This window comes from Camelus ferus, chromosome 35 (genome assembly GCF_009834535.1).
Source record: "Camelus ferus isolate YT-003-E chromosome 35, BCGSAC_Cfer_1.0, whole genome shotgun sequence".
In the NCBI taxonomy this organism is placed as follows: domain Eukaryota; kingdom Metazoa; phylum Chordata; class Mammalia; order Artiodactyla; family Camelidae; genus Camelus; species Camelus ferus.
In genome coordinates, this window is record NC_045730.1 from 22,320,123 (window position 1) to 22,332,136 (window position 12,014).

At 46.0% G+C, this 12,014-nt stretch overlaps 1 protein-coding gene across 14 annotated transcripts in view; it reads right to left on the bottom strand.

Annotated features, from left to right (window-relative positions):
- Positions 1-12,014, bottom strand: part of BEND7 (BEN domain containing 7) — an 80,305-nt gene that overhangs the window by 4,724 nt on the left and 63,567 nt on the right. For 2 of the 14 annotated variants that reach the window (XR_004317548.1, XR_004317546.1), the window contains 2 exons: positions 6,277-6,330; positions 264-414 (listed from right to left, as the gene is read on the bottom strand). Coding sequence is in view for 8 of the 14 variants with exons in the window: in XM_032474111.1 (XP_032330002.1) it covers positions 5,228-5,343; positions 6,277-6,330 (170 nt within the window). In the remaining 6 variants the exon portion in view is untranslated. Of the gene's footprint in view, positions 1-263; positions 415-521; positions 5,344-6,276; positions 6,331-12,014 lie in introns of those variants that run through there. The other 12 variants (XR_004317551.1, XM_032474119.1, XR_004317547.1 and 9 more) reach the window with 8 other exon arrangements.

Here is a 12,014-nt window from a genome sequence, read left to right on the forward strand (position 1 = left end):
GACCAGCCTGGGGGTGCTAGGGGCTAGGGGCTGGAAGTGGCTTTTGGAGGGAGGAGGGGGCCAGGACCCACAAGGAGGAGCGCCCCCCTGTGTTCAGAGAGGAGAATAAAGCAATTACGTTTTAACAGCCACTTTGCATTAGAGAAGATTGATTTGTCCTTCTGCTGTGTTGTTTCCATAGAAGCAGGGCTTAACCTTTTAGGTGAAGATTATAAAGCTCCCTAATTCATTTAAAATTAGGCTTCAAGCCTATCAGTACTTACTGCTCAAGTGTTACTGTGGGACTTGCTACAGCCGCTGATCTGACCACCAGCCACAGCCTGTGACTTAATACATTCAAACATGCTCTTTCTGGTAGCAATGCGGTTTGTTCGTTTAGTTTTAAAAATTAACTTCATAAGGAGATAAAAGTTCCTGTGTAAGATCACAAGAGTATTAATAAATACCCTTTAATTAATGACTAGCATTAACTCCTCTTTACAAACGCAGGAGGACTGGGACACAGTCATGAAACAGGCATGTCCAATTAAAGTAATTTATTGTATTCTTCCAGAATGGACAGAAAGGGCGTCTTGGGAACTGGTATCACAACACACGTTATACACCATTCTCACAACTAGCCTTGTGTTGAATTTTTTTTTTAAAGAACATAGTCATCTTAAAAAATCTAAATATTTACATATTAATAAAACATATATACAGAAAATTGAGACATCATCCATAGATATGGAATTTTTCTTTGCTAAGAAAGCCTATAAAAAGGATTTCTGAATAAAGTCTGAACAGTAGTCACAGTTAACTAAACACAAATACAATTTTAATTTACAAAATATGATTTTGCACTTTTATGAAATGTATTTCCCATGTGTGAATCCATTGCATATTTTCTGTGCGCTGCACGATCCCCACCCCTCCTCAAGTATTGAAAAATTCAAGCTCCTGCCCAGTCTTGGCAGGAAGTGCTTTGAAGCTTCCCGGTGTATGTTTAACAGAATGCACAGCCGTAAGGTGAATGTTTCCACCTTTATTCGCAACGTATTCATCTTACTGTAACAGAGTTGAAAGGTCACTAATTAATCTTTTCAATTCCCTTGAGAAAGATATCCTTCTGGGAGGCAGAAGGCAAATTTTAAAACATATGTTGCAGAAAAACCAAAGCCTGGGTTCACAGTACTTCATCAGACCCCTCAGTGAGCAGAGGGACTGGTTTCCAGGAAGGGGTTACTAAGTGGCTTGAAATCTAAAAGGAGAACTAAACGTGTGATGGAAACCATTTATCTGAACCTTCCTTGAGGCTCAAAAAGAAGATAAATAAAAGACAGGCAGATATGAGATGGAGCTGTCTAGTGGCTGCACTGATTCCACAAGCCACACCTAGAACCAGCTTTGACACGGTCCAGGGATGCGTCCTGTGGTCTCGGGTTGATTAGCTGGGCTTCGGTGGGGTACGGATTCATCCCAGGGCCCCCTCCTCGCTCAGGCTTAGCTGCCCGGCGCGACGTGTGTGGCGCGAGTACCTTGGACAGGGTAGCAAGGAATTTAGGTTCCAGGCTTGGCCGGGCCGCTGATGGGCTGTTACGCGGCCCTGGGCAGCCATGGGCCTCACTCCCCAGCGGCCTCACCGCCAAACAAGGGGGTGGGGCTGAGGGGCCCAAACAACGCCTCTGAGCTTTAACATTCTGACATTCGGTAAATGCTAGGGGGATGTGTTAAGTGCAAGCACAGCATTTTTTCCCTCTGGGGGTTGGTGTTCGTACTGCCCAGATTTCTTCTGGACAATTTTTGGCCTTTGGGTCAAGAGCCAAAGAGTCACAGTAATTTGCTTTATACAATAAATGAGGTGGAAATGCAGTGCCTCCCAATAAAAAAAGGTAGTTTAAATTCACCATTTTCTTAGAAAAAGGAATCTGGAGGCAAATATTTCCGTAAACAAATACCCACATGGTAAAGCATTTCTTTAAAATGCATCCACATTTTCATCTGTTGGCTTTATATAAAGTGGAGGCAGGTGTACCAGAACCAAATGAAGACTATAATGTTATGTGTATCTGTGGCCAGTCGCCACACAACGTCACAACACTCAGTGAAAACCATCTGTCAAATAGTTGTCAGGTATTGTGTGGATAACTACTTTGAGTTTCTCACCTTTTAATCAGTTATTTTGTCACTATGTCGACACAACTTACATGAAAGGTTTTCCTTTCCTAGGAATTCATGTATCACTTACACTTATGAGTGACAAATGATTACTTTGTGGGAAAATGATGTCACAAATGATTTCATCTAATAGGTCAGAGCTGTCCTGTCTCCCGAAACAACTTTTCCATCCTCTAAGCTGATGAAGGTCTAATTAATTTTGGTCTTCACAACTGCTCATTCGGTCCTAGAAAGAGCCATTCTCCTTGATACAGCATCTAAGCAATTTACGTTGAAATAAATATGCTTCAAAACTCTATACTACATTCACATTGAAAAACACCAGGGAATGGACAATGAACTAACCGGATGATACGTTGGACATTTAAAGTGTGAAAATTCAACTCTAAAGATGATTTTTAAACATCTTCGACCAAATTGGAGGCTTGATTATCACATGAAGTATAAGAACACTATTCAGACGTGACGAGTCGCCCTCACAGAGCGCCCACACTTGGCAGTAACCTGAAATGCTAGTGGACCTTAGAGGAAATTGCAGTGGAAGAGGTGCACGTGCTAAGGGAGACTGTCACTACGTGTGAGTCTAGGCAGTGACACCTGTCTCTGTGTCTTCAGCGTTTTCTCCCCTGGTGTCAAACACATAACCTACAACAGAGGTGAGAAAGTGAAGGGGGCCGCTCCTCTAAGAAAGAGTTGTTTGCTTTCCAAGACACGGTCAGACCGGGCAGGCGTTCTGATAACTGAGGAACCTCTTAGGGGAGGTGTCTGTGTTTCACATCTAAATCACTGTTTTTTAGTCCAGGCTTCAGTTGTGCCAAATGAGCAATTTTAGCCATTAGAAAAGTAATGACGATTTTTACAAGAAAACCCGTGAATGTGGGTTAATATTAGAGTATGTCCATTTCCATTGTCCAGGAATAGAAAATGGCCACATAAATATGATTTACCTGCAAAACAGAGTATTGTGCAGCTATTAAAATGATGCGTGTGAAGGTCTGTACTAAAATGGAAAATGCTTGCTAGGTGGTAAGACAAAACCAAACCTCAGGAAAGAAGATTGTATGGGTCTGATCTCCATTGTATAAGTAAACACACGCAGAGGAAAGCCTGGGAAACACCCAATAGCAACGGCTATCCCCGGGCGGCAGAAGTGGCTTACATCTTCTTCCCTGTTATTTTCTATAATTTTTAAAAAGGATGCAAAAGAACGCCACCTGATAACAAAAAACGCTGAGCCTAGGTGTGCTCTTCACTGTTTCAAATTCAGAAGCTGCTTTTTAAATTTTTAGAAAGTACCGTTTCGATTTCAGCCTCTATCCCCTTCCTTCCAAGTTGTTCCCCTCTCCTGGTGGCTTTCTCCCCCACCAGAGTGCTGTCTCCGCCCCGGGCTGGGGCCACCTCTGCCTCCCACTGGTCTCAGGGCGGGGTTTGTTCACCAGAACCTAACTCAGTGCTGATCCCTGGCATCGTCAAAACATGCTGGCTGACAGGGTTGAGGGAAAAGAAATTAACAGGTGTTTCCACTATAAAAATCTGTATCCATTTTTGTTAAAACGAGACCAACAGAAAGTTGCTTGAGTGCAATTGATTGAGATCATATCAATGGATGCCCGATTGTGACCTTGACCTGGTTGGTTCTGGTGGGTCTGGTCTGCAGAAACACAGGGATTTATACCCCTGCCCTGCCCCTCCCCGACACACTCAAATTTGGAAGGAGAAAAAAGACCTTAAAAAGATAACAGAGGCATTGTTAAATCTGTAAAAAGGACCAAGTGTTGCTGGCTTGGACAGACTGGATGAGGAAGGTCTGGCCAGTGGGTCTCGAATCCAGGGATGAAATTGCATGTACAAAAAAGGGGGGATTCCTCTCTCGGGTGCTCTCATCAGGACCCACAGAAGGAGGAGGGACTCGGCCATTAGCTGTATTCAAAGCAGCCACCAGACTGAGATTTTACTTTAGAGGCACTCGAGAGACAGCTAGTCTAATCAAGATGATTTAATTCCATTACTGCAAAATTTGGACCCTAGTCCGTGACATCTTTTCCCCTTTACAAAATGATAAGTGGTATTATTTATCATGCTGTTTAGTGATGTGCATCAAATATCTAGCAAGAGTCTAGCGAAAAGACCTGCAGGGGTGTCCTACCACCGTCTCTGCCAGGACCTCACGGCCTCAGGTAAGATGTGGGGAAGGACTCCGGGAGCCGAGCGGCTTCAGGTTGACTTACGATGGACACTGAACTGTGAAGGCGGTGGGGGAGGACACTGAAATGGAATCCTAAAGGGGTTAGTACATCCATCAACTCCTCGGATCTGTAGGAAACATGCAGAGAAGGTACGAGAAAGCTACGTGGTAGGATGGCTGGGAGTTGAGAGGCCTCGGCTCCGACCAGGCCACCAACCAGCTGTGAGAACTTGAGAAAGTCATTTTGTGTTTCTGGGCCTCAGGCTTTTTTACCTGTAAAATAAAAGGACTGGATAAAAAAGCAAGGATGGGATTAGATGATCTCTAAGTTTCCTTCTCTCTCAGAGTCCTTGAAATTCTGTTCAGATCCATGAGGTGGTTCTACCATCCCGTGTTCAGTTTTCTCATCTGAAACATCTCTCTGCCTCCATCTTCAGACAGGAAAACGCAAAGGTGTTATTTCAAGGGGAATGGTTTTTGAATAATAATACTTTTTAAATAAGGCAGCTGTGTCAGATGATAGCCAGGACTGGCGGTGCAAATGGACTGGGGTCAATGGGGCCGGCGGGGGAGGAACGGGGTCCTATCACCAGCTAGGACAGCACTGCACTCCCCCAGAGGGCTTCCTGGAAGGCACTGTTTCATCATCAGTGGCAGGGCTTCGAGCAGCTACATAAGAGCAAGGCTAATATGAGTTGTCCGGATATTCAGAGGAGGCAGGTTGGGAAGGAACAATAGAGATCATGCATTTCAACTCTCTCAATTCATAAATGTGGAAACATAGCCAAACAAGAAGAGAAATCTGCCTTTCCTGTAATTTCCATAAGGACTGTATACAGTAAGAACTTGACAGAAGCGGGCCACTTTTTCCCTCTGCGGCCCGTTTCATTTACTGGTCCGTCGATCTGCTGTGGAGCTACTCAGTGGCAGAGAAAGCACCGTATTTACACGGCTGGGTTTCCTGGTGGCTCCGGAGTTCACTGACGTCCACCCATGGTACACTGTGAACTCAGGATAAGTGCCGTCAGTGAACACTTGACCTGGCAGAGTTCCTGCACAGAAAGCTACTCCCTTAATACTTGCTGGATTTAATTCAAAACTTACCACCCCAAATGCAGAGAATACACTGAGTTGAGTTTTTTCATTTACAGGGTTTTGGGGGGGGTGGGGTGGGGTCTGGGTTTTGTTGTGAGAGAATCTTCGGGTATTTTGAGGGCAGTCAATAGAGAGTCTTGAGACCAACTGAGGGAATAAACTCTTAGTCACATGTCACTGATCGGACACCTGTCTCTAGGGCTCTCAGGTGTGAACCCACACAGAGGTAGGAGGCCAGGGTCAGAAATATTACTTGAGAGTCAAATAATAAGAAACCAGAATTAAGTCTGTGGCTTAACACTACAGCAGATGCTTGGGGTGTAACACTGCACACAGCTGGTCGGGTCCCCGTGCCCCTCCGCTAGACGTGGGCTTAGTCACTCACTCACCTAGAACAGTATTCACTGGGTGCCCATTGTATGAAGGCTATGACTGACTCTGCCTCTCAAAGCCTTTTAGAGGGAGGCAGGAGAGGACAGAACAAACCTGAATTTCATCATAAAACTGGTGATCCCTAATCTAAACAGAAATATCCTTTCCTGGTAAAGTATATTTTTTTAATGTCCGAAGGTTTGGGGAGGTGAACTGCTGTCACACTAAGTTCTCAAGACCTGCTGTTCTGAGGTTTTCAAGAAGATGAAACAGAATGTGAGAAAACTAGCTTTTCATATTCAATGTGAAAAATCTCTCTGCACGCAGGACAGCGAGCACCTCTGATTACCAGGGGCTGGTTCTCTTACAGAAGCGTCTGCATCTTTGCTGTTAAGAAACATTTTCAATGCAAATATTTTCACGTGCTGCATTTTCCAGCGGGTGATGAGAATGTAAATGTGTTTTACCTGTTGGTGGTAGAGAAACGCCATCCAGCCTTTCATCACCGTCAGCTGCCTCTGCTGGTTACAAACACAAAACACAAATCTCATTAGTTTCAGGAAGCACATTCATTTTGCGGAATACAGTAATACAATTTAAAAACTCCAGCGTACATAATAGTTTTCACCTTTTCCCTTCGTAGCTTTTCAGCCAGTTCACGTTATAGATTTTAGTACCATTATTTAAATAAAATATTTTTCAAATGATGATATAAAATCCATTTTCCTGTATTAAAATTTTTTATATCTTACGAAACTTACTCTATCAATCATTAATGATCTCAGTTCATTTTCACTTATTTGCATAGGTTTAAGTATCACCCCAGAATCTGGGATGAAGGCACGGAGGTCAGTGAATTCCTATGGTTAGAATTTTACTTGTCACCCCTAGAATCCTTCCAGTGGGGCACGCTTAGGTTCTTGAGAATGAAACCTTTCTTTGGTGATGACTGGAAATTCAATCTAAAATGAGCATTAATTTAGTCATAAAATCCGAAGGAATAAGTGTTTCTCCAAAAGATTCATCACTTCCATGCTTTAAAATGCAAAACTCTGCTCATCTCTGATATATTTCAATCTCTGTAAGAGTTTTCTAAAGGCAGATCCTTCAGTCACAGAAAACCTTCCACCAAGGACAAAAAAGAAGGTGCCTATGTGTGTCCTGGTAACTGATGGCTTGTCAGTTTCCCCAACATGCTGTGGGCAGGCCCGAACCCTCCATGCTCCTGGGGTAATTTTGGCCCTGCTCCCTCTGTCCCCGGGCTGTGGCCCCAGAGGAAGCTTCCTGCTCTTGGCCACCTTCCTGCTGCCTGCACGCGTGCCCCTGAGGCCAGACGAGGGCTGCCACATGCAACACGCTGCAGTGCTGAGTCCATGGGAAGCAAACTAGTGCGATGTTCTTGTTGTAACTGCTGTTGCTTTAAGCACAAAGTTAAGAGGTGGCTGGAGATGTTCAGAGACCTGCCCCTCACTCACCCCTACCGCCTTGTCCTCAGATTGCTACGCTGGCCGGAGGGGAAGGCCCACTGCCCCTCACCTGCTAAATCCACCACAAAGAGGAAACACCGAGACAGGGTAGTCAAGAGCAGTTTTGTTTGGAGGAGAGTAGGAACCACTAAAAATGACGTTGCAGATGAATATTTAACAACGTAAAACATTCCAGTCACGCGATGGGATAAATGGTAAGATCAGAATCTTGTAAGCGGGTTGATGGACAAAATACAGGACACACTAAAATGTTAACGATGTTTCTCTCGGGATGAAAAAGCTCATGGGTATTTAAAATTTTGGTCTTTGAGTCTTCTAAAATTATATATGTAAAAAAATAACAAACATGTTATATTTTTATATTTAGAACACATTCTCTTCTGATTGGTTTGAGTGAATTTGAGCACACACATGAACTATGGTAGTTCTTTCATTGGGACTTTAGAAATTCTTCAGGAATAAAAATGATAATGCTGATAGGCCTCATTTACTAAATGCTTATTACCACCCAGCCGGCACTCATCATGTGTGCACTGCGCCATCAAAGCCTTAGGAACCCCTACAGGGTAGGTCTGTTATTCCCATTTTAACGAATGAGGCAACTGAGACAGACAGAGGGTAAGAAATTTACCTAAGGTAATGGTAACGCAGCTAGGAGGTGACTCTGTCAAGGGTGTGACTCAAGCTGGTGCCTGTGCTCTTCACCTCCGTGCTATTAATGTCCAAACATCCATCGCACGCATCATCGTAAGCTAGATTTTAACAACTTCAAGTTTTCATTCATTTTATACTTCAGTAACTTTCTCTGCTTCCCAAGGACAGTTGCTTTTCATTTAGTTGCGACAAAAATCAGTTCTGGTTATAAGTTGATCTTCCCCTTGTAATTTAGCTCTCCTCTCTTTTTAAAATCAGGCCTATGCAATTATGTGCTTTAGTAAGAACAGATTATACACAACCAAAAAATGTGTCAGTGATTACGTGTGAATTAGCAGACACCCACTGCACGAACAGGGCTGAGTGTCGCGGGCGATGCACACGACTGTTAACTTGAACTTAATTATAACATCTGCCTGTAACGGCAAGCTCACGATCCTTCTTGCCTGGCGACGGGCAAGTTGTGAAATTTGGCAAAGATGGAGCCAGTCCAATAAAAATTTGACACCAGCGACCGCTTTGCTCTTAGAACCAATACAAATAAAAAATGGCCATTTCAGCGCTGAGAAAATAATCTAATGAAAATGATGATAAGCCACCCCAGGAAAGGAATCATTCCAGTTATCGGGGGAAAAAATGATTGCATGTGATGAGATGCCCAAATGAATTTCCATCTGGATTCGCATAGCAACCTTTCAAATCTGAGGGGCGCCTCTTTTTTCTAGAGGCAGCGCGGGTGGCCTTTAGCGGCGAGTTGATTACCTGCCCAGGTAGAGTCTGTAGCTAAATCCAGGAATTGAGCCAAATATGATAAATAAGGTTGACATTGTGGAATATCTATGAGATGCCATATTGTCATTTAGACTGAAAATAAGATGGAAAAACAAGCTGCAGTACTGACCCAGGCCCTTCCGTCAGCATGATGACAGGAACACAGGTGGCCCAGTGACAGTTTTCTGGGGCCCCCTTCTGTGCTGCTTGAGCAGAGTGAAGGGGGATCATATCTGACAAAACTGGGGGACAGTCACTGTGGAGTGCTGTCACCTGGCCCCGCTGGTTCTGTGTCAGGGTCGGCCGTGTCCTCTGGCCACCTCCACTTCTCAGACCCCAGGAGAACGCTGCCCACGTGCCACTCACACACGCCCGGGAAGAGACTCTGCACCCAACATCAGAAGTGGAATCAGACATGACGATGACTAGGGAACAGGGCGGACGATCATCTGAGCAGGTGAGATGCTCCCACAGGAAGCAGCGGGGGTGAGAAACACTAACCGGGACACTGAGACGGTGAAGAAATGGGTTCCCTGGCCGGTATACTTGGGCGGAAAGAGAAACAGGGACGGGGAGAGAGGTTCCCATGGTGTGCACGTGTGTTTGCTGGGGGGAAGGGAATGGAGACGGGAACTTATCAGAATTGGTCTCAGCATCTGACAATAGGAAAAAAAGAGGCACGTTTACATATAAAACATACCTAGGAGGGGGAACAAAATGTAGCTGAACTTGCTCTTCTAGCCCGGGCCCCGGCCAGCAGAGCTGCTCCCGCGCCTGTGAGAAGGGTCCTCTCCGACGGGCCCGGCACACACTCAGCAGCCTGCCCTCTGCTTGTCTGTCCTCTCCCTTCAGAGGTTACTCCTCAAACTGAAACTTGCCAGGTCCTTTAGGGACTGTCCGTCATTCTCTGCAGCGAGAGGCCCGAGTTCTGTAACACAGAGCCCTCCTCCCCTCTCCCGGGTGTCTCTGCTGCCCCTCCGTCTCCTGAACTTGCACATCCTTTTCCCTCAAGCTCCCAGGTGCTCCAAGTATTTCCCACGTTTTCCGTGTCCTCCCACCACCCTCTGGGATGCACGGAGGGCTTCCTGGTAGAGGAGTCGAGTGCAGATCTGGTAACCGGCCCGCGGCTGGAAGCTGGTGCACAGCTGGACTGGGGTGCGGGGGCCGCGGGGCAGCTGGTGGCAGCGGCGCGGCTACTCTGGCCCTTAGCCTTCCCTTTGGACTGACTATTACATTTCAGTCTCTTCATGGTGACAAATGTTAGCTCTCTCTGATATATTTCATGTCTTTGTTTTGGGGTTCAACAACTTGTCCTGAAAATCAACAGGTAAATGCAGGTTCTTACATATCCAGAACAGGATTGCTGGCACAGAATTTAGGCAGCATAAGACCAACTAAACACTGACTAGCAAGGACACCGCTCAGGCTTCACACCTGAAATCTGATTTGGGATGTAAAGCCGAGGAGACCTGCACCCAACACGACACCGGTGATTAATCAGGGTCACTGTGCTGTCTTTTATAACACCTGTCAGTCAGTCATAAAAAGCTCTTTCCCTGGAGCCTGAAGTCCAGGGGGCAACAGTAATAAAGAAGCCTTTGTGAGGTGTCTCAAGGCGGAGGCAGGAGACCTTGAGCCTAAGAAGAGATAAGAGACCTGCGGTGGGAAGTTACTCTTCCCAGGTGTCATTCAGTTAACTCGCCCAGAGTGAGGTCCGGGCATCGCCACACTGGATTCTGAAACTCTGGGGGAGGCTGGGACAAGAGGAAGTGGGGAGGAAGTTCTAGGACTACGGGGACAGGGACAGAGAAGTAAGAGAAAGGACTGGAGGAGGAAGGAAGGAGGAAGGGAGGGTGGGACGAGGGAGTGAGGGGCCGCAGATGCCCCCCAGGTTCTGGTGGGGGTGTGGGGACTGGGAACCATTAGAACCTCACGTAAGGAACAGATGGACTGTTTCCCCAGGACCTCACGTGACCGTGATGAGCTAAGACCTTTTTGCTGTGGACTGCCGTCCCTCCATTTCCATTCATTGATTCGTTGGTTCACTTAGCAAATATTCTTGTGTATCCATGCTGTGCCACACACAATTCTAAACACTGAGGACAGAAACGTGCCGCCTCTGCTCCTGAGGGCCTCATGGAGGAAACAGGTATGTCACAATTCAGGTGGCAGAAGATTAAAGTGCTGGGGTTGCTCTGAAGTCCCCTGGGGAAGGGAGCCTTCGAGATGCTGCAAAGTTTCCCAGGCAGAGGGAAAGCACGCGTGCCGGGACCAGCCAATTTCAGACCAGAGAGGATTCTGGTGTGGCTGCAGGAGGCACCAGGCCGATGGCAGGAGAGGATGATGGCGCCAGACCATGAAAAGCCTCACCTGCCACGTTGTGGGGGACGTGTAGAGGGGATTTTATTCTGGGGACAACAGGAAGCTAGAAGTTTGAAATCAGGGGCAGGGAGTGACCAGATCTTACTAGCAGAGGCACAGAGAATCAAGTCTGGGGTCTCAGGATGTGGCCAGGCCTGCAGCCGCACATGGAGGAGCCACTGATGGTGGGACAGCTCAAGTCACGAGGAGGGATTCAGAACGAGATGAGAAAAAGCAACACGGATGGAAACCAGGACACTGGGTTTAGGAGCAGGCAGAGGAGGAAGAGGCGGTGAGGGAGACCGAAGGCATTGAAGGGAATTTGCAGGAGAAAGAAAGAGAATGAAATCACAGAACCTGGCAGAAGATGAGATTTGACTGGGTAAAAATCAATATAGAGGTCAAGTCAGAGTGTCAATACAAACAAGTGAAATCTGATCATCAGATGTGAACGCGGCAAGGATTCCTGGAGAGGACTGAGGTCAGGGGGCAAATGCAAAGGATTCTAAAGTGAACTGGGTGGGGAGGGTACAGCTCAAGTGGTAGAGCACGTGCCTAGCATGCACGAGGTCGCGGGTTCAATCCCCAGTGCCTCCTCTAAAAATAAATAAACCTAATTACCTCCCCACCCCAGCCCCCAGCCAAAGTAAAATACTTAAATAATACAATAATAAATAATTGAACATTTAAAAAAGAGTAGTTTAAAAAATAAAAAGAATAATAAAAAAAAAATAAAGTGAACTGGGATGGGGAAGCTGACTCAGGGAAGACAGACCCTTTTGGAAGAAATCTGACCAACAACGTTAGAAGAGACGGTAGTGGTTTTAAGACCTACAAGGAAAAAGGAATTGCTGTGTTTTGTTTTCGGTTGGCAAAGGGAAGGAGGATGAGGTGGTGGGCGCTGTTTGAGCCTTACTACATGTCAGCTCTCT